The following is a 21,654-nucleotide window of genomic DNA, read 5'->3' as shown; positions in this document are numbered from 1 at the left end:
GATGTGAGTTCCTCACTGACCTCGGTTTTTTTTTCGCTTTTATAGTTTGGGATTTTTTTTAACATTCAATGTGTCATCCAACCTTTAATTAAGGTATGTCACTCGTGAAATTTGTTATATCAAGGATTTTTTGAGAAGTATATTTTGGATAAGTACTCATATAGTATGACTTAAAATCGCAGAGAAAATCGGGGTCAGTGTGCATCTAACTAAGCTACAGTACAATTAAGTTGACCTTTTTGCACTTAAATTGTAACTCTTTGGTTAATCACTTTAACCGTTATCATATTTTATAAGATGTAACCATGGCAATAAACATAATCTTATTTTACGTAAAATAGTTTGAATAATATTTATCATTGAACAAATCATGCAAATTAATGCGCGTAAATTATTGTGTGACCTTTTTGCACTAATAATGTCTCATATTTGGGGTATTAAAAATCTATTTAAAGAGGCAATAGAATATTTTCTTGTATCAAACTTTTTACGACTTAAGTGCTGATCGGTCAAAAGTATCGAGTAGTTTAAAATAATGAAAGAAAAAGTTGGGGTCAGTGATGTAAATTTTGAAATATTGATCAAAATATGCGATTTTCAGGCAAAAAACTGTGTAAATTTTATCTCGACTTCCTTGATATATCTTCATTTCTTGGCGATGTTTGTTGAGCGAAGGTGTAAATTTTGTTATAAAAATATAAATTCAGACCTATATTTAATATTCCAGGCATATCATAACGGAAAATATTCTCTTAGTAAAAGTATGTGAGGCTAAAGTTCCAAGATATTAAATTTAATAAATGTGTAGATTTGCAGAATTTTCTGCTAAATATCCTTCCGCCACAAGAAATAGTCCCTTATAAATCTTGCTTCTTTGTGAATTTTTGAGCAGTTTTTTAATTGGATGTTGAACATTTTACATTGTTTAATTTAAATATGTTATAAAGATTGAATTGTAATAAATAGTTTTTAAGTAAGAGGTTCTGACTGAAATTTTCTAAAAGGCTGACGAGTGACATACCTTAAGCTATTTCAATCGATTCTTTTTGAGTCTGTCCAACAACAACAATAAAAAAAAAAGCAAAAACAAACAAACAAACAAAAACCAATCGCTTGTTAAAAAGGCTAGCTATTGTATATTGTACTTCCCGCGGTTTTGGATTAAACATTAACTTTTATAGAGGGCGCTTTTCTTGTCGCCATGTTTGTATCCAATGACAACATTCCAAATTTCAAAGGGTTGATCTGTTTGTGCTGGAAGAGAACGTGTGTCTCAAATAAGAGGTGAATAATGGGAGATTCACCAATTAACGTTCCTCGCTTGGAACTTGATTCTGTTATTGGTTTTAATGGTAAGTAGAAGTGAATACTTTTTTCTGTAAAAAATAAATTTACAGCTAAATACCCTGTAAGAAACATTCATAAAATGTTATGTTTTCCTCATAACAACGACCGGTCTTGTTGCCAAACTTCTGAATGTGATAATGCATTTTTACTTAAGCGCCCATGCATTTCCAGTTTGCATGATATACATATGCTCTTTTCCGCAAAAGTAACTGTAATTACATATAATTCACACTCTATATAATAAAGCGTATAATTTGTCGAAAATTGTCTTCATTTGATCCATCAAATATACCTTCTTTACATATTGCTTCAGGGGCAGTTGCAAGTGGACTGAAAGTTCATCCAGGACGAGAACATCTAATTTACCCTTTGGGATGCACCGTGGTGATTGAAAATATTTCCACACAGAAGCAAGATTTCCTATGGGGACACACAGACAATGTATCATGTGTCACCGTGTCTCCCAGTGGGAAATACCTGGCCTCAGGACAGGTCACACATATGGGATTCAAGGTATGAAGAAAATACACTTTAATGCTTTCTACTGAAATGGGGGGAATTAAATTGCTTTTCTTGAAAATTAATTGGTCATTTTGGCCCTCACATTACTGTATGCTAGTTATCTACTTCTAAATTAACACTATACCAAGAGAAATATATTTAATTTTTCATTGAATTTCTTATACCTCATATCTTATTAGGATGAGATGCAACTTCTGAATACATTTCCTAACACTAAAAATTAATGAAATCCAAATATCTACAATAAACAATCAAAATAAAACTGATAAGTATAGCATTTGTTAATCTAATGTTGTAAAATTTGAATGTAGGCTGATGTGATTATCTGGGACTTTGAGAGCAGACAGTTGTATGCCCGGCTTACACTCCATAAAGTTAAGGTGGAAGACATTTCATTCTCTCCAAATGAACTGTACCTTGTTTCCCTAGGAGGACAAGATGACAGCTGGTAAAAATCTTATTCATTTTGTCAAAATTTTTACATGCTTTGTATCTGCTTGACAAAGATTTTAATCCAGTCATCACTCAAAAACATTTTTTTTTTCAATTTCAGTGTGGTGGTATGGGATATTGCCAAAAAGGAGGCCATTTGTGGACACCAAGCACAAGTAGAGAGCGCTGGAATCACATACTGTGTAGCTTTCTCCAACAAATCTGATGATATTTTTGTTACTGGAGGAGAGTAAGTATTTAATAGGAAAAAAGCATTCAGAATTTGCAGATTATTATTACATATTACTTGGTTTTTTTATCTCTCTCTCTCTCTCTCTCTGCTTGTATCACTGCAGGCATAACATTTGCATATAAACTTAGCACCTCTCCCCTGAACTGAAAAAAGTCATTACTTATAGGGCATGTAAAAGTATTAAAGTTAGAATTTAGATTTCATGTGTGTTTTCATCTTTCAGTGGTACCCTGCGTGTCTGGGAACTGGACAGAGGCAACAGAAAAATCCGACCAACAGATGTCACAATGGGTCAGCTCAAGCGAGTGGTCAAATGTATACAGGTACTCTATGTACAACCTTTTTGTCATTGAAAATAAGATAAGAAAGGATAAACACTTTAATACATGTACCGTTAGTGGAAAGCTCTACTACACACGAGAGAAGGACTGTTAATTATTAATACACTTTTTCAGATGGCCGACAACTTCCAGGAACCCTTCTTTTTCTGTGGAACAACAACTGGAGACATTATTGGGGTTAATATGAATACTAAATTTTTCCAATTCCTGGGGCCAGAAAAAGAGAAGTTCAAGAGTGGGGTGACAACACTGTCCCTCATCAAGTCTGGTCAGTTGTTGGTTGGGTCTGGAGATGGAGAAGTGGCCCTAGTTCAATTCTTTAACAAAGTAGAGAAAGACAGCAAAAATAAGAAAGGAAAAATCTGTTTTGAAAAGAAAAGGTAAAAACTATGTGATTTTTCACATGACAAAAGCAAACAATTCTTAATTTCAAAAAATGTTGTTTTTTTAAAAAACAACTTTTGTATGCTAATGTGTTGGGAGTTTTCTCCAACATTTACAAGTAAATACATTCAAAGAAAAAAAGCTTAAGACAAACATTTAAATGTTCACAGGTCATGGAGGGACCACAAAACCAAGAAGCAGTTTGCTGTTACCTCCATAGGTCTCCGAGGAGATGGACATCAATTCTATGTCGGAACTGCCAATTCTCAAATCTACCGCTTCAATTTTGCTGAATTCAATTGTGATAAAGGCAAAGATAATGCCAACCAAGGGGCTGAGCTCATAAAAACCTGCCATTCACATGAAATAACAGATGTTGTCTTCCCTTAGTAAGTAATGCTTATTAGTTGAAATAAGTTTTAAGGGCGGATTTGATAGTTTCCCTAAATAAAATTGAAGTTTCAATTTGTCACTTCATTGAGAAGTTTTTGATTATGTTTTTTTATAACAGTGGGACAGGGGAGCTAATTGTTACCTCTCAGTATGAAGAAATCAGAATTTGGCAGCTGAAGCTGAAGAAAGAGATACGCAGACAAGTTGTGAAGAACATGACCTGCAATGCTGTTGACATTACTAGGGATGGAAAAACCATCATTTCAGGTAAATAAGCGAACTCTACAGTGATGATTCATTAAAATACTAGTATCACTAGCAGTGATAAATGTTTCAGCAATGATTTAGAGTGGGGTTTTGATTGTTCTCTATATAGCTTGGGATGATGGAAAAATCAGAGGGTATGGATTTTCATCTAAAGACAAAAGCACTTCCCTTGTTGAGAAATTTTTGATTGAGGAGGCTCACAGTAAAGGGGTGACAGCCCTGGCTTGTACATCTGATGGCCTTGGAATTGTTAGTGGAGGCGGAGAGGGCCAGGTCAGAATCTGGAAAATCTCCAAAAGTTGGGATCCAAAAGGAAAAGACATTGTCTCACTGGTAGAAACCATGATGGAGCATAAGGGACGTGTGTCTGACATCAAAATTACGAGGAATGATAAGGAATGTGCATCTGCCAGCACTGATGGGACATGCATTATTTGGGATTTAGAGTATGTACATGTATCTGTTTCTGATACTAAATTTGTCCATTTTTGTTGCTTTTCCAATATCTACACTCATAATATTTACATTTATGTTACACAGGCGTAGAAAGAGGAGCCAGATTGTGTTTTCCAACACCCTATTCCAGGCCGTTTGTTATGGGGCTAAGGAATGTCAGATTATCACTGGAGGTACAGACAGGAAAATAGGATACTGGGAATGCTGTGATGGCAAGGGAATTCGAGAGCTTGAGGGATCCAAGAGTGGCTCTATCAATGCCATGGATGTTTCACCAGATCAGAACTATTTCGTCACTGGAGGTGATGACAAACTTCTAAAGGTAAGATATACCACACACTTTTTGCAAAATTCTTTGTATTAAGTGAAGGTAAATTGTCAGTCAATAGAAGATAATATCTTTTTTATGGCCCAGGAGCCTGATCAATATTATGAGAATATCATATTCTCATAATATTGATCAGGCTCCGGGGCCATAAAACTTTTGATCTCGTTCTCACTTTCACCATATAGTGGTAAAGTGAGACTGCATGAGATTGAAAGTGAGCTCGACTAAGTTTTATGGCCCCGGGGCTAGATTTTATATTGGTGTATTTTGTAAAGACAGCATTGTATTTGTAAGTACATTTGCAGGTTTGGACTTATGAGGATGGAGAGGTGATATTTGTTGGAATCGGTCACAGTGCCCCCATTAAGAAGGCCAAGATCTGTCCTAACCAGAGGTACATCGTCAGTGTTAGTGCTGATGGTGCTATCCTTGTATGGAAATTCCCTCAGGAACCCCACATCAAATGATCACCCCACCATGACAATTTTAGACTGACATTTACTATCATCTGAGGTGGAATAGCGAGACTGAAGCGTAACATGATTATTAGGTGATGACTGAGTTTTACAAATTTGACAAAATATCTTTAATATGCCTTAGTGAAATAAACCAAAGGCAGAAAATACATTATTGTGTACAAAAATTCAAATGTGCTAAGTATTTATTTGAATATTGTTCTCATTTTGTTTTTTAAATATATGTTTATGTAGCAGTATGTACCACATACATGTATGAGACCGACTTAACATTTCATAACTTGTACAATTTTCACTGTGGAGAAAAAAAACACTTTTTGCTTACAATTGTATTTCTGGATGACAATGGCTTGATTTTTAAGATGTATTAATTTCTTTGTAAGCAAATTATATAACTTGTTCTTTTCATATGAAATAAAAAGCTTACACTCTACATTAATTTCAGAAATTTTTTAAGTCTGATGGATACAAAATTACTTTAAAAATGTGTATTAAGTTTGAGATCTTTTTTAAGATTTTTTAGACAAAATAAAGTGATACTTAAAGGCAAAAATATTTACATCCTACAGTTGTGTCCCTTGTACAACTCCTTATGAATACACAGTTGTAGAGTAATGTCACTGAAAAGAAAAGCTTGATTAAAGCTCCCCCATGGGGGGGTGAGGGGGGGTGTCAAGAATGTACATAGAGGTATTAGGCAAGTAAACATAATGGTCTCTTCTTTTTTTTTTGGTGCATGTACTGCTATTTCATAACATCCCTCCTGTTTTTCCATATACAAGCTGTGGGCATACAGTAAGCATAAAATTAAATATGCTTTTTGAATGATAAAAGATCTGTTATTTGTGAAAATTTTATCGTAAAGATATGCATAAAGTACCTGCCATATTTCTATGGGAAAAATGTTCTCAGACAATGAATTATTAGTGTACGGAAGTCACTATTGTTTGCTTACATCTGGGAGAAAACATGCAAATAATGTATTCAATTATTTATTTTGGTCTAGAATACTTTAATTTATTTCAAATTATGTCATTTAAACTAGTTTTCCATTTACTCAATACATCAAAAGGCAGATCACTCTAACTGCATAAAACTGCCATTGATTTAGAACTCTTCAGTGAGCAGTGTTTAGAGCTTCCTTGAAGAAAACAAAGACTTTTAGTAACTTGTAAATAAGAAATATGTATAGTGTATCTGAACCCATTTACAACGAGTAAACCAACACACGTAATTATGTCTGAAATATATATACATTATTATAACAGTAACTAGATCCGAAGAGTTGTATCATGTCGAGTTGACAGGCGCGGATCATCAGATCAAACGAGACGCTCCGTTTGATCTGATGATCCGCGCCTGTCAACGAGACGTGATACAGCTCTTCGGATCAAGTTACTGTTATAATGATAAATTTATTATATACCCCCCTTACAACTAGCAAAATATATGTTTAAAAAAACTTTTGAGATCAATTATATAAGATTTTTCCATCAAACAAAGCATATTCTCAAGGAACTTTTTGATGCGCATGAAAAATAACGTCATGTTTCTGTGTACTACGTCATCAATTTCAGAGAGGGGTGATATGGATTCAGAAAACCACAGTGTGGTGATCCGGAAAGTCGGATCACACAGTCACGTGATTGTACGAAATCTACAGTAAAATTGAGTGATACACACTTGGGTATATAATAAAAATGAAGATCTAATTTTACATTCACAGTATTCATTTATTCAGTCAACAACATATTTTTATCACAGTGTACAATATCCTTTGTACTGCTCACATTAAAATGTTTACATGTTTGGTAATACCTACAATGATCTGCCATCAAGGAAAGTATTGCACAATGACCATTTCATTATGGCTGACAATATTGTAGCCATGAAGTCTGTAAAATCACAAAACTGTTCTTCAGCCCCAAGCCTGGGTTTTGCAGTAATGTAAAACAAGTTTTCCATCACTTCCAAAACACTACAAAGAAAAACCTTTGTAAATAATGGTTTCATTTAGAAATGCATTTCGCTGATATAAGTTACAATGTAAAATGTAATAATGCATACAGTAAAAAATGCAAATAGTACAGTTCGTGTTTTAACATTTTGTGTCAAGATCAATTGATGCAATAAAGTAAAATGTTGTGTACTGATAGAATCACTCATTTCCTAACTTCCTTGCCATTTGGGTGAGGGAGCAAGAATGCCAAAACAACAAGTCAACAACAGAAGGGGATAATGCAGTGGGTCAGTGCTCGGGGGTGGGAAGGCAAAAGTGAGATTGTAAGAATGCAAAAGAACAAGAACAAGGGACTGAAATTAACAACAAACTTGTAATGTTGCTCCCCTACTCTAGCAATGTTGCCCTCAGTTTCTTTTTCCCTAAATTTGTTGCCCTCATACGCTCACTCCCACCCATTCTCATCCTTTTGCTGCATTATCTCCCTTGTGTTCTTGTTCTGTTAATCTTGAGGGAGTGATCAGTTCATACCCTACAGCATTATAGCAGGTTTACAGCAGAAAACATTCTCAGAATTCGCAGTATGTTCTATGAGATTTACATAATATCATCTGAAAATTTTATCAAATTTAATACAATATCACTCTTAATTAATGCAGTATAGTTAGAGCAACTGCCTTTATAAATCTTCCTAAAATTCAACATACATATAAAAAATCCTTAGTGCAGATACATCCATTATGTGACAATACTTGACATCGCGATTACTTAATTTGATGGAACTCTTTCACAGTCGAGGTAGGTATATTAATTAGATGGGGACATTGTGTAGATTTTTCAAGGGCTCATCAAAAAGAATCTTCCTGAACATTTGCTGAACCATGGTAACAGATTTTAAGAAGAGTAAGTCTTTTAGTGATACATTTTTTTATGACATGTATACATACTAGCTTAGAATTCAATCACTTCCTTCTGATAACTGTTACTTTTGAAAGATGATAAAATACTCCGAACATTCTGAATTAGATGACCTACTATCTGAAGTGCAACCTTGGCAGTACATTGTACTTTTGGGACTATAGTCACTCAAATCATTTGACTGTCACTAGCATAAAGAATGTTGTATCCTGGAAATCTCACGAGATTTAGAGCTTCCTCGACTTTGCCACAAAAGAGCCACAGCAGGGTAGATAACCACTAGGTAATTGTGATACTAAATTAAGGAGGCGAGAATCATGTTTGAAACGTACGTACTCTGAAAGCTGCTATGGCAAAAGTGCTAATTAGAATTCAAACATGAATCCTGAAGAAATCAAAATATTATATGTCCAATGAAATATACAGTACATTTACTTACATCAAATACGGTGCCAATTTCAGTGTCAGGAGTCGGAGCAAAGGATTGATTCACATACAGGAACTGACAATTAAAATACATCAGAGTGAAATAAATATCTCTATGTTTAAAAACAAAACAAGTTTTTTTTCCCAACAAATTTCATTATTTTTCTGTATGTTCTTTTTATCTTATCTTTAGTTCTATCTATCACATTAAAGATGGAAAAGCTGAGAATTGAATTGAGATAACTAAAGCATTTAACACACCACAGAGTCCTGGGACGTTAACTTGAGGTACTTTTTGATGAATTCTCCAACCCAACCAATACGTTTATTTCTATCAACAGCCCACTTCTTTTTCTTCATAATAGGGGCATCTCCAGCTGGCTTCAGGAGAACATCAACTTCAAAACAATGATACAGGACAATTTATATCATAATAGTGTACATTGTATATTCCATGCAGAAAAATTAGTCAGCATTTGACACATTGACATGTAGTCCGTAACCTGAACAAATTGAAGGAAGCTATGCTTTAAGTGGGGCTGTAAATAGAAGGTTTTTACAATGCTTGGATCTGAAACCGTCTGGTTTGCCTGTCTGAAATTTCTCAGCCAGTCCTACAATTCTGTAGATAATATTGGCCTAAATAGAACTTCTCTAGTTAAAATGATATTGTTCTATGGACCTGGTTTAACCATAAAATTTGTTCCTTGTTTGCAATATAGCAAAATAAACAGGGGCTGATAATTCAGATCTATTCTTAGCCAAATACTATGAACAGTCCAGAGAATTCTGAATGTCAACATGGCATGTAAATCTGAAGCAAGAAAAAAAACCTTGAGAAAAATGAGTTGAATTTTTGTCTTTAATACTGGTAAATAGATTATTTTTTAATCCATAGCTCAAACAGGTTTGTTATAATTGATTTGGTATTGTAGTTATTTTTAGTGCTACTTCTGTTTTTTCTAAAATCGTTCTGGAGCAGATCAGCTCTGATTTGCTACATTGCAATTCAAGTATAAAAACAGTATAAAATGATGTGATAGCTATATGTAAAATGTGATAATGAGAATCTCCCATAGATTGGATGTGTTATTATCCTTGGCAACTTGTGTGTTTTCTACCCCCTCGCCAGGGTTCGGTGATATAAGAACACACAACTCATTGGATAAATATCATATTCAACCACAAACCCACTTACGTTGTTAGAAATACCCGTGCGCCCATCTGCCTGATATGCATAATTTCTGCCTCATGCGAACAAATTTGCTTGTATCGATGCCAAGCTAGACGTGTTAAACTTGCCACAAATTAACAACTGATTGTACTGAAAAAATTCTTTTGAGCACCTCTTGCCAGCCAGAGGACAGGCAAATTAATGACTATGGTTTTACAAATGTAACAAAAATAGTCTTAAAGGGAAATTATTTTCTCAGGCTAGTAAATCCTTGCTGGGCTGACAACTTTCATAAGCATTAAGCTATTATATTTTATGATTTCTGGTGAGTTTCATATACTGCACAAACCATGTGAAATCTTTTGAAACAAATTGGGCATTTTGTGTAAAATAAGCTGTTCTATCGTTTATCAAAATGATACTTTTCTCAAACCTATTCCATCATTCTCAAAAAAAAAAAAAAAATTAGACAAGGAATGGCTATGCCTGTCCACTTCTTCCACTTCTCTAACACCCCCCCCCCCCCCCAAATACAATGACATTGATAGCGAGCGCAGCGAGCGGCGCGAAGCGCCGCTCGTCACTGCGAGCTCTAACGACAACGCCTGGGCGAAGAGAAAATTCGGACTACTGCACATTCATTCAATAGAATTTTTTTCCGCAGTAATTCTGACCCACAATGCATCGCTTCTTGTTCTCGCTGCTAACTTCATTCACGCGGTAACAACAACTAAAATTTCACAAAAAATAAACTCACCTTAATTTAATGGATATTGCATGCAGATAGTAGATTAAACGTTCTTTGTTATAATATGTGCAGTTTTTTAAACTTTGTTTATGGAAATGCAGTAGCACTAGTTCTCTGCCCTTGATTCCAGTCGCTGCCGCTAGGAATTACAAGGACAGGTAACCACCGCCGCCATGACAGTGGAAAATCTCACTGCTTTGTCGCGCATAGTAATTGCGCATTCTAAAAATAAATAGCATCCATGCTTGTTGAGAAGAATGTTAGGTGGATCCAGTGATCTAAACAACAGAGTTAACAAAACATAGCATATCTAAACTGAAGAATAAAACAATGGAAAACGTGGGAAATATTCAAATAACATGACAGTGACTGTATTGACTGAGTATACTTAGTTTATAAATGTCACAATTAATGAAATCATGTTCCAGTAGTGTTAACATGTGGAGTTGGAGAGGCAAGTTAAACACTTTCATTCCCTGTAACATCATCCTCGCAAGCCAGGGGTCCTGAGTCAACACGTTGCCGTCCAACGGCAACGTGTTGACTCAGGACCCCTGGCTTGCGAGGATGCTGTAACATTAAAAACATAAATTATAAAGGTAAAGAACATGTTGTGTCGTAGTTGAATCTGGTTGAATCAATGATTTACCATACCAATATGTGAATGGCAAATAATTGCAAGTAAATAATCATAGATTTGAGTTATTTTAATAAGGCCTATGATATCGCTTGCCAATAATTCGTGGGCCTAACGGTTTATTTTCTTTGTTAGCAGTGTGAAGTGCAGAAAGGTTTCTTTACAACAGCACTATGGATTTACGCTAGTTTAAATATAGATTTTTATCATCATTGCTGTTTCCTGTGACGCGATAAAATGGCAGTGGTTACCTGTCGTTGGTTTTTCAGGGCGCTTGCGCCCGTTAACCAATGTCAGGGTACCAGTCTAGAAATGCAGCTAACATACGTCATGTGACGTCACAGTCTAGACGTTCCAAATGTCTCGTGAGGTTTGAAGAGGCGGATCTTAAAATGAAGTGAACAATGCGCTCGCCCCAACGGTCGCACCGTCAACATATTAGTGTCAATGAAATCGTTGAAATCGACTTTTTAAAAATGTAACAAGTTTACTTTTCGCAGCAGCATGACTAGGACTTGTTGGTAAGATCTTTTCATCGGCCTCTGTGGGTTTGCTATCTTTACTTTCATTTCCGTCGTCAGACATATTTGTTTACTTCCTGTCGAAGAAAAATAAAAGTAGAAACCGGAAAGATAAAAATATATAAACCCGAAAAATTATTGCTCTGTAAAAGAAAAAAATCGTTGGGCACAGAATTTAAAAAAAATAATAAATCTTTACATTAATATACCGGTACTTACAATTGTTTTGTCAATTTTTACCCATAGTTACATCCTTGCTGTACTAATGAACTGCAGCTGCTGTCCATACCAATTTTTTTTCAGATCAAGGCTTATAGCTCTGCACCTAGGATACCCCTAGATTGGAATCTGTTTAAGTATGATATTCAATTTATTGACTTCAGTGTCCAACAATAAAATAGTTACCTGTCCTGATCTCCATTTTTTCAGATTTTGTTTTTAGTTATGATTAACAGGCACGAATCCAGGAATTGAAGGCGTGCAAAAAGTAGGCAGGGGGTCTGGCCATCTGGGGTTGCCTTGAGGCCCCCAGTGGGTCCAGGATTCTGGATTCTAGAGATTTTGTAGGGTAAAAATGAGGTCTACCAAGTAGACATTTTTACATTTCCTCAACGAAACTATGATTAATGCTAACTTTGACAATTAAATCCGCCACTGATTAAAACTTTTGTTTATTGGTTAACATTTGATGTGTATCCCTTCAAGAATTTTTCACACAAGTTGGGACACCACCAACTGTAAAGAAAGGCTGCAATTTTAGACTTGTACTCAACACTTGTGGCTATTGCTCAGTGAGAGATTTCTGTGCCTGAATCTACAGTCACAAGAGACCATGGTTTATACGGTCTTATCCAAAAGATCAGTGGTCTCCATGCCCCACAGTTGGATTCAAACCTGTGACATATGGATCATTACTCTTCAATCATTTGACAAAATAATGTGCATGCTATGTCTTCATAATCCACTTTCAGAGTAGATCTTCATCTTGGGGTATAATCTATCTGAGAATTTTAACAATCAACACATACCGAACAACAATACGAAGATTATACCATCATCTTAGAATTATATAAATCACCTATTACACATCATAACACAGTGTCTTGTAACACATACATATTTTAAAAAGAAAATACAATAAAAGAGTGTGTGCAATCAAATTTGCCCACTATTGTTTATTTAGAAAGAAGTGTATATCAATTTTGCCCACGACTGTTCATTTAGAAAGAAGTGTATATCAATTTTGCCCACGATTGTTCATTTAGAAAGAAGTGTATATCAATTTTGCCCACAATTGTTCATTTAGAAAGAAGTGTATAAACATATGGAATCAATTAACCACTAGTATACAGAAACTCATCACTTAAAATGACAAATACAGGTATACAAAGTAGTACTCATAATAACTAAACACTTAATCTGATACAATTTTGTCTATCATGTTGCAAGATGCAGCATCTAGTAACATATTTTTCTAGAGGACCTTTTTTTCTCTCAAAATAATATAAAGTGGCTTCAATATTATATATTACAGAACCATATATATATTATGGAACCATTAAAATTTGAAACATCCTCCACAGAATTGAGGGGAAAAAAAACACATTATGCTACCATAACTAATACAATGTCAATTTGGAGTAAATAAAAAAGGTAATTTAAAGTATGTTATATTGATACAAATTATGTATATTGTCAGATGTGTTTATCACAGAGTTCACTGATGATCTAAGGTTTTTATTCTGACCAACATCAAGATGCCATCATGGCTTCCGCTTGCTGTCGATCTCTCTGGGACTTTTCTGAAAAATAATATTTCATTGGCATATTGACATATAGTAACTAGTATGATAGAATATATTAAATGAATGTTTTAATACACATAAATATGTATACACTGAACAAAACTTCTAAGAATTTACATGCATGAAAATGAAAATGATTGAAATTTTCACAAGTTAAGGTGTACAAGAGTACCGGTATTCTTATCAAAAAAATTCAAGCAACAGCAAAGAATTAAGTTTATTGTGACTCTGCCTCAAAACACATTTTTGCAAACACAGGCCTTTTGATCAATGGATTTTACATTTTTTCAATTGAACTGTATTTGTAAACAGCTGATCTGACAAAAAACACTTCATTTTATTTTCAAAATACACTTTAGTTTGTTTTTATAAGAATGTTGAATTCGAATTGTCAACATGAGCTACTTCATGCAGATATCTTTGATAGTCCATAGGTTTGATGATGGATAATTAATAAAATAAAATTTCCACTATGTTACAGACATATACATAAAGAAAGATGACAGTTTTGTGGGCTTTCCTTTCATTAGGAAAGTTATTTTATCTAAAAAATTTAACGAATTTCCTTTAAATTCAAAATTTTCACATATGCCTAACAAAACATCTAGTCAAAGTTTTCCATGTCCACACCCCCCCCCCCCTTTTCAAGAATGATCCTCCTTTGTAGCTATTAAATGTTCTTATTTTTCTGTCTCAAGGTTTCTTGGAAAAAATCATATGGCTTGATAGTATGACAAAATTATCCAGAAATTGCTTTAGAAAGTATTTGGTAACTGAATTTTCATATTAGCAAACCCATAAAAAATTCAAATTCAACACATATTTTTGTTTTGCAATGAAATAGCCGTTTTGTCAAATACCAGCTAGCCCCCCCCCCCTTTCCCCCAAAAATGCTACGAATTTTGATTTCTTCAATAAGTCTTCACCAATCTGGTGCACTTGAAAACTTTGTGAAATGTGACACTCGTAGTTTACCTTTGCGTTTTCGCTCCTCTATTTCAGGAAGTTCATCAGTAGGTACTTCAGGTAAATCCACCTGCGTAAAAATTTGTCACTTAGCTGATGACAGTTTTCTCAAACATTTTACTTAAGATCATGATATAAACAGTACAGACAAAGTAGGCCAAATACAAGTAGTCTTTTCTTACCTTGACAATCTCATCTAGCTCTGCAAGAACATCCTCTTCATCTTGTGTTGTTAGGCCACCTGATAATAAGTCATCTATCTCCTAAATTCAAGAAAAAAAAAAAACAGTTTTAAAACAATTCTCTGTTCAGATTTTTCCATGAAGACCGAATTTTTATTTAAAATTCTCAAAAATCAGATAAATGTTCGTTAGAACCCCCAACTCACTCGCTGATAATCAATAGATTCTCTTGTATCATCCATAATTTTCTCCACATCTTCAAGTGACAAAATCTGGAATTGTGGAATAATGAATAAACAGTACTTCAAAACATTTTATCTTGTAGTTATGCATTAACTTTGGAACTCTCTTGAAAAATCTGAGGTTGTTATCCGAATTTGGCAATAGTTAAAGCAGGGTAATTACTTACCTCATGCAACTTTTTCAAAGAATCATTACCAACTTTCAGACCCTGGACAACCTGGCTTTCGATTTGAGCAAATTCTATATCATGAACCTAAAACAAAGGAATAAGTATGTCAGTTCTTTATCTTTCAGAAAAAAAAAAAGAAAAAAAAACTAAATAAATGAAGAGACTCTGGTTTAAGTATTTAAATTTAATGCAAAGATAATTGCTAATTAAATCTTGATGTACCATTCGTTCTATGTTCTCTAGCTGTCCATCTGTCTTTTCAATCAATGACTCCTGGAACTTCTTTTTCCTTAGCATAAGTTTGGCCTTGCTGTCAAAATAACAGAGTCAAATAGTGTCAAATTATATCAGCTAGATGCAAAAACACTACTCAAAGACCTAAAATCATTCTGGGTTTTCCTGATATTATCTTGTCTTAAAAAGTGTAAATTGTAAACACTGTAATGATTTTAATGTATGTTTCTAAAATTATATCATGGAAATAGGATTGAGTTTCTTGAGAAATATTGTGCGAAGTGACTGATCAGTAATTAATTATATGAGTGTATTGGTATTAAAAAAATTATTGCATATAAAACAACAAAATACATTTATACTCAGCTTCATTATTACTCACACCTTTTTTATTGACTGTACAATATAATGTAAGTATTTACTCTTTTTTGCCATCTTTAAGCAATGATTTGGCAACTTCTCTGTCTTTCTCAATCTGAACCACAATTTTCTTCTGATACTGTTTTAGTTTGTCTCGTTGCTGTTTGAGTTGCTAAAATAAATCATAGACTTTTGAAAGAGCAAAATAAACAATTGAAGGCTGATATCATAATACTGTTTTCACTGGCTGTTGGAACCTGCATGTATAGGTGATGGTGTTCCTTTTTTTGGAGGGGGGGGGACTTTTGTTTCTTTTTTTTGGGGGGGGGGGGGGGGGGGCTTTTGCCCACCTGATATTTCAATTGTTTTGTCAACATAATGTTAAAAAAAAGCATAATAGTTAAGTTTGATTAGTTTCTGTTGAATATATGAGGAAACCATACAACACTTTGAAAATCAAACACTCAGCACCATCCACCCACTACCATTAAAAATGGATCTAGGTTTTCTGCAATTTTGGTTAATGTGATTAAATTTATGATTAAGTTTTATTTTATTTCTTTGTGCTTTTCTTTCATTTATTTATTCATTCATTTTTCATAATAGTTTGTTATTTATTTATATTCATTCACTTGTATTTATATCTGTTTATTTATGCTTCTTTCATTATTATTAATTTTTTTAATTTATTAGTTTCTGTGTTTGTTTGTGTGCTGTTGTTCTCTTTTCTTCTTGTCAAAGGTTTTTGGTTCGTTGTCAGTGTATGCCCCCCCCCCTTTTTTTTAAAAGCTTCCCACGGGCAAGGGCCCCACCCATCAAACGCTTGCAATGTAGTTGTACATCCAGTTGTTTGAAAGATTTTTGGATTTAATCAAAAAGATAAAAAATTAGATACAAATTATTAGGCTAAATTACTAATCCTACCAAGTGTCATAGTGTGTTTTATTATTTAGGCCTATTTAGAAATAGATTATTGCTACTGTAAACAGAGTAAATTCGAAATTTCAGATATTACTTTAATTGTAACTTACCAGAATGGCTTTATCTTGTTCTGTAACCTTTGATTCTGTTGGTTTTGACTTCTTTTCTTTAGAAAATAATCCTCCCATCTCTAAAATCAAATGACAATATTTTTATTTCAGAACCATCACTTTATCGTAAAGTGTCTGTATCCCGATCCCGATTTAAAAAAACAACAACGAGGAAAATGTGGGCAGTTGAAAAGTAACTGTTGCAAGTCATCAAATTTAAGGACATCGGTAATAAACTAAAGTAATTCTGATTTTCTAACAGAGTTGATACGCATTAATCTGATAAATTTGTATTATCTTAAGGTATAATTTTCATTGGGGTTTAAATTTTTTTTTTTTAAAGATACGTACTGTACATGTATACCCTTCCCCATTTTCTTACAATTTCGTTTATATACCCCAAATAAAATTGCATAGGACCCTGTCATGAAAGGTCTCAGTATTGACTAGTCTCAACACCAGGTAAAAATATATACATTGTATAAAGTCATATATGACAAGAATTTAGTGCTGACTTTAACCAGTGTTCAATTTTAACCAGTAACACGGGTTACATATCCTTTTCACTGGGGAGCATTTTTTCATTTATTCCATTTTTAATTGGTTGCACTGGTTACAATGGTTACAAAGTGATAAGTTCTTATCTTTATTTGTAACCAGTAATACAGGTTACATAAGCTTCTGATGAACAGCATTTTTCATTTATTCAGTCATTAATTTGTTAAACTATTTATAATGGTTACATTGGTTACATCTGTATCTACAAGTTCCCACTTGGGTTTAAGATTTTTTATTCCATTGTAACTGATTGTCACCAGAGGAATATAGTTGAAACCAGTGTAACCTAAAAACAGGGACCTATATACTAACTAGTATATAGGTCCCTGCTAAAAATAAAGACCGGGCCCTTTTGGTTTCAGATAAAAATCCCCTGATCAACAAAAAAAAAAATTAATACAGCTGGTGCTGATGATAGAATTTCATAAAACAAAGATTTTTGCAGGTTATCAGAGAGATGCTGGAGTGTCAGGTTTTGATTCTAGTGATTTTTAGTGCAGCTGTCAATGTTTGTTCTCCCTCTTCTCCAAATATGTACAGAACACTGAAGAAGAATGGATTTCACAGGTATCTGTGGGCTTCACTTTGTGTGGTGTTGTGACGTCTTATAAAATGTGATATTTTGCATGACAAATATGACAACTTTTACAGGGATTTATTCACCAAACTTCTGATTCCTTCCTCTCTGATAGAACCAGGATGTGAATGTCTGATAGAAGAAGAGTTTCCACCAGGGATGTATGTAGATCCGTATGAATTAAAGAATCTCAGGGAAAAGGGAGGACCCCAGGTAATGTTGACTGTAAACAAGGGGAGTTAACTCTACTTACAAAATGTTAAACAAGGGGAATGATAAATGTAAGTTTTTACAAAAGTACACCATATTAGTTTCACAAAATCTGTCTTTAAAAGGACTTCATGTTCACATGTAACATCAATATTGAGAATACAAAGTTCAGATTGCTTCAAGCGTGTCTTAGAAAAAAGATATAATACTGGTAACTTGTTATAAAGCCCACTGTGTAGGATCTGAGATCATTTATTTCATGTAAATCATTTTGATACACATCTTCAGTAATTTTCTGTCTTAATTTTTGTCAATATTACAATGGTGTACATCCCAATTTTAGTGTATATAAATTCCTACCGGTAATTAAAAATTCAAACGATTTGACTTTACCCAATTTTTTTTTAGTTCATCAGTGCAGCAGTTGACATTGAGAAACCAAAAGAATTATCTACTAGTTTTTCTTTCATAATTTACCCAAAACAACTTTTAAAGGAAGGATCAGAATTTGTGACAAATGTTACAATTCCAGTTCATGTGCGATATCATCAGCCTTTGTCGGAGGAGAGTACAGCACATGTAGTAATACAGAACCCACACATTTATCTTCTCTGTCACCAAAATGGTAACCAGAAAAGTTCTCCTAGGATTTAAAAGTATTCTTAAATATTTGAATATACTTGGAAATTAGGGGTGGACTGAAAACTTTCAAGAAATATGTTATCGGTACTCTGATTAATATTACAAATAGTAAATATTCCTTACTGGGGGATATGTCATAACATTCATGCCCTATTTTTCTTTTCTAAACATGTGCTGACTACAAGAAACGAAATTTTCTCTTTTTGCCAATGAATTATAAGCTGTGAAAAGAATTATTAAGTCCACACACTCCCTTCCCCACCCCTTTCCTCTAAACTGACTAAAAGAAATGATTCCAAGGGAACAGAAGCTTAAAGGATTTCATTATTGTAGATTTGAAGACCATTAAAAAGACAGAGAAACAATTTCCTTGTAGCGGTTCACATGAAAACTGTACCTGGACAGAGATATCTTACAAAACAGTGAGTAGTACATTAATAACATGCAGATCTAGCATAGAATTTGCAGAGTTATGAAATGTACGTAGTAAATTATCTTAGAAATGAATCTTGGAACCCCCCCCCCCCCCCCCTTTAGAAAATGTGGATTCCCGTTACCGGTAAGTTGGTAGGAAGAACCATACATAAGAAGTTTTTAAAAAAGGAAAGGAAAGCCCCCCCCCCCCCCCCCCCACACACTTTTTGATTCTAAAATCAAGAATTGCTGGTAATCTAAAATAGATGTGCTTCTTTAAACTGGAAAATGTTTTATATTTTGACTTTATCCTCATTGATTTAAAAACTTGGCCATTAAGGTGAGTGTAAAGATTAATTGAGAAGGAAAAACCAAAAGTATTTCTACTACTCTTATAGAAAGAAAGGGGTTAACATTCCTTACTGTAAAATAATTGTTTTGGCAATCCTTGTTAATATGGCATAATAGATGTTGTATTTTCTAAAAATATTCTAATCTGACTGGATTGGTGAAAAAGAAATAATTTTTTTGCAGGATGCCAGCAGTATATATTTTGATATCCCTGTTGGGAGCCTCTATCAGCAAACTCCAGTTGTTAGTGTGACTCTGGCAGTGACATTAATTGGATGTTTATTCTTATCTTCAAAGATTCTACAGAAGTGAATAAAATACATTAAATACTGCATATAGACATGTTGCCTTCTCTTTCATATTTGTAGACAATAAGTGGTTCAAGATTTTAAATAGAATTTGTTCAATAGAATTTGCAGGGTCTATGAAGTCTCCATATCAATGTGTCCAATATAAACATGTACTGCTTTCACTTTAGAGATGTTTCATTTTTCCTTCAAAGCTGCATTCAGTGCTATTATTCTATACTGTGATGAAAATTGAATTCAATCTGTAATTAATAACCAATAACACATCAGTATTCAACAAGGTTGAATGAATTATAAGCATACGTAATTTAACTGTCAGGAACAGGGCAGGAAAAAACCACAAGAGATGCACTAACAAGGATGGAACTGTGATGCCAAGGGAAGCAACACTGTTTAATTATGGTTTCTTTGATGCCCAGGTAGCACATTGCTAGAGCACTTGCAGTAATGAGACCCATGTTAAATTCTAGATGTGGGTAGAGCTTGCTGTAATGTCACCCAGGTTCAATTCTAGATCTGAGTAGAATCTTGCCATCATGTGACCCAAGTTCACTTCTTGGTTTGAGTAGAGACTTACTGTAATTTGACCCAGATTCAATTCTTGGTTTGATTAGAATTTTGCCATTATGGGACCCTATATTTGAGTAGAGTCTTGCTGTTATGTGACCTGCATTCAATCTTAGTGTCTCCCTTTAATATAACCAGGACTCAATCCTTAGTTCAAGTAGAGTAAAATTGCTATAATGTGACTCCACGTAGATCATAGATTTGAGAAGGCTTTTCACTTAATGTGACCCTAGTTCTATCACAGGATTGAGTAGAGTCTTACAGTAATGCTTCAAAGTTCTATCCTATGTTTAAGAGTAGTCTTCCAGTAATGTGACCCAAGTTCTATCCTAGGTCTGAATAGTCTTGCTTTAATGTGACACAGGTTCAATCCTAGAATTGAAGTCTTGCCTTAACGTGACACAGGTTCAGTTCTTGGTTGGAGTCTACTAAACACTTACTGTAAAGTAATCCAGGTTCAATCCAAGTTTGAGTCAACTAAATCCTTACTGTAAAGTAACACAGGTTCAATCCTAAGTTTGAGTCAACTAAATCCTTACTGTAAAGTAACCCAGGTTCAATCCTAAGTTTGAGTCAACTAAATCCTTACTGTAAAGTAACACAGGTTCAATCCTAAGTTTGAGTCAACTAAATCCTCACTGTAAAGTAATCCAGGTTCAATCCTAAGTTTGAGTCAACTAAATCCTTACTGTAAAGTAACACAGGTTCAATCCTAAGTTTGAGTCAACTTAATCCTTACTGTAAAGTAACCCAGGTTAAATCCTAAGTTTGAGTCAACTAAATCCTTACTGTAAAGTAACACAGGTTCAATCCTAAGTTTGAGTCAACTTAATCCTTACTGTAAAGTAACCCAGGTTAAATCCTAAGTTTGAGTCAACTAAATCCTTACTGTAAAGTAACACAGGTTCAATCCTACGTTTGAGTCAACTAAATCCTTACTGTAAAGTAACCCAGGTTAAATCCTAAGTTTGAGTCAACTAAATCCTTACTGTAAAGTAACCCAGGCTAAATCCCAAGTTTGAGTCAACTAAATTCTTACTGTAAAGTAACCCAGGTTAAATCCCAAGTTTGAGTCAACTAAATTCTTACTGTAAAGTAAACCAGATTCAATCCTAAGTTGAGTCAATTAAATTCTTACTGTAAAGTAACCTTGGGTCAACCCTTGGTTTGAGTCTACTAAATTCTTACTGTAAAGTGGTGACAATATAAGGATGGAGGAATGTAGTGGTTTGGGCTACATGGTTCATGGATGTTGGTCTGGATAGTGTATTGTTTAGAGTGGTTGACTTAGTAATGTGGGGTACCAGTTAATTCCAGGTTTTAATTTTTCCTTTTCTGCTAGTCTGGTCTGTACCTAGGATTTGAGAATATAGATTTGTTTGTTTGGACCATGTGTGTCTGCATGGGTGGCTAGAGCACCTGACTAATGATTCACGAGGTCCTGAGTTCGATTC

The 21,654-nt window shown here is 34.3% G+C and overlaps 4 protein-coding genes across 4 annotated transcripts; 2 read left to right on the top strand and 2 right to left on the bottom strand.

Annotated features, from left to right (window-relative positions):
• The first annotated feature begins 1,199 nt into the window (after positions 1-1,199).
• On the top strand, positions 1,200-5,632 carry LOC133199531 (cilia- and flagella-associated protein 52-like). Its single transcript, XM_061335342.1, has 11 exons — positions 1,200-1,352; positions 1,661-1,860; positions 2,181-2,317; positions 2,423-2,551; positions 2,778-2,877; positions 3,010-3,275; positions 3,450-3,668; positions 3,791-3,939; positions 4,049-4,385; positions 4,480-4,717; positions 5,029-5,632. Exons 1-11 carry the CDS (start codon positions 1,292-1,294, stop codon positions 5,188-5,190), a joined length of 1,998 nt encoding a protein of 665 aa, XP_061191326.1. The 5' UTR covers positions 1,200-1,291; the 3' UTR covers positions 5,191-5,632.
• Positions 5,633-6,911: 1,279 nt separating this feature from the next.
• LOC133199530 (ubiquitin-like protein ATG12) lies at positions 6,912-11,664 on the bottom strand. The gene is made up of 4 exons (XM_061335341.1): positions 11,554-11,664; positions 8,765-8,901; positions 8,517-8,579; positions 6,912-7,177 (listed from the first exon to the last, which is right to left on the bottom strand). The coding sequence occupies exons 1-4, from the start codon at positions 11,645-11,647 to the stop codon at positions 7,118-7,120; spliced, it is 354 nt and encodes a 117-aa protein (XP_061191325.1). The 5' UTR covers positions 11,648-11,664; the 3' UTR covers positions 6,912-7,117.
• Positions 11,665-12,721: 1,057 nt separating this feature from the next.
• Positions 12,722-16,700, bottom strand: LOC133199529 (charged multivesicular body protein 6-like). The gene is made up of 8 exons (XM_061335340.1): positions 16,574-16,700; positions 15,605-15,714; positions 15,171-15,258; positions 14,946-15,032; positions 14,743-14,808; positions 14,537-14,617; positions 14,364-14,424; positions 12,722-13,385 (listed from the first exon to the last, which is right to left on the bottom strand). The coding sequence occupies exons 1-8, from the start codon at positions 16,649-16,651 to the stop codon at positions 13,336-13,338; spliced, it is 621 nt and encodes a 206-aa protein (XP_061191324.1). The 5' UTR covers positions 16,652-16,700; the 3' UTR covers positions 12,722-13,335.
• Positions 16,690-19,667, top strand: LOC133199528 (phosphatidylinositol-glycan biosynthesis class X protein-like). Its single transcript, XM_061335339.1, has 6 exons — positions 16,690-16,801; positions 17,577-17,698; positions 17,783-17,921; positions 18,327-18,543; positions 18,894-18,982; positions 19,509-19,667. The coding sequence occupies exons 2-6, from the start codon at positions 17,589-17,591 to the stop codon at positions 19,635-19,637; spliced, it is 684 nt and encodes a 227-aa protein (XP_061191323.1). The 5' UTR covers positions 16,690-16,801; positions 17,577-17,588; the 3' UTR covers positions 19,638-19,667.
• The last annotated feature ends 1,987 nt before the right edge of the window (positions 19,668-21,654 follow it).

This window comes from Saccostrea echinata, unplaced genomic scaffold (assembly GCF_033153115.1).
Source record: "Saccostrea echinata isolate AGI-Se365-2 ecotype Australia unplaced genomic scaffold, CSIRO_AGI_Sech_v1 ptg000034l, whole genome shotgun sequence".
Lineage (NCBI taxonomy): Eukaryota > Metazoa > Mollusca > Bivalvia > Ostreida > Ostreidae > Saccostrea > Saccostrea echinata.
The sequence above is the reverse complement of the archived record's forward strand: the minus strand, read 5'-3'. Positions and strand labels throughout refer to the sequence as shown.

Coding starts and splice junctions, on each gene's coding strand:
- LOC133199531 (XM_061335342.1), top strand. CDS start 1,292: ATGGGAGATTCACCAATTAACGTTCCTCGCTTGGAACTTGATTCTGTT. Junction 1,861..2,180: donor TCACACATATGGGATTCAAG/GTATGAAGAAAA, acceptor ATTTGAATGTAG/GCTGATGTGATTATCTGGGA. Junction 2,878..3,009: donor GAGTGGTCAAATGTATACAG/GTACTCTATGTA, acceptor ACACTTTTTCAG/ATGGCCGACAACTTCCAGGA.
- LOC133199530 (XM_061335341.1), bottom strand. CDS start 11,647: ATGTCTGACGACGGAAATGAAAGTAAAGATAGCAAACCCACAGAGGCC. Junction 8,580..8,764: donor TAACGTCCCAGGACTCTGTG/GTGTGTTAAATG, acceptor TTTAATTGTCAG/TTCCTGTATGTGAATCAATC. Junction 7,178..8,516: donor AAATTGGCACCGTATTTGAT/GTAAGTAAATGT, acceptor TTTTCTTTGTAG/TGTTTTGGAAGTGATGGAAA.
- LOC133199529 (XM_061335340.1), bottom strand. CDS start 16,651: ATGGGAGGATTATTTTCTAAAGAAAAGAAGTCAAAACCAACAGAATCA. Junction 15,033..15,170: donor TAGAGAACATAGAACGAATG/GTACATCAAGAT, acceptor CCTTTGTTTTAG/GTTCATGATATAGAATTTGC. Junction 14,809..14,945: donor CTTTGAAAAAGTTGCATGAG/GTAAGTAATTAC, acceptor CCACAATTCCAG/ATTTTGTCACTTGAAGATGT.
- LOC133199528 (XM_061335339.1), top strand. CDS start 17,589: ATGCTGGAGTGTCAGGTTTTGATTCTAGTGATTTTTAGTGCAGCTGTC. Junction 18,544..18,893: donor TCTTCTCTGTCACCAAAATG/GTAACCAGAAAA, acceptor TCATTATTGTAG/ATTTGAAGACCATTAAAAAG. Junction 18,983..19,508: donor CAGAGATATCTTACAAAACA/GTGAGTAGTACA, acceptor ATTTTTTTGCAG/GATGCCAGCAGTATATATTT.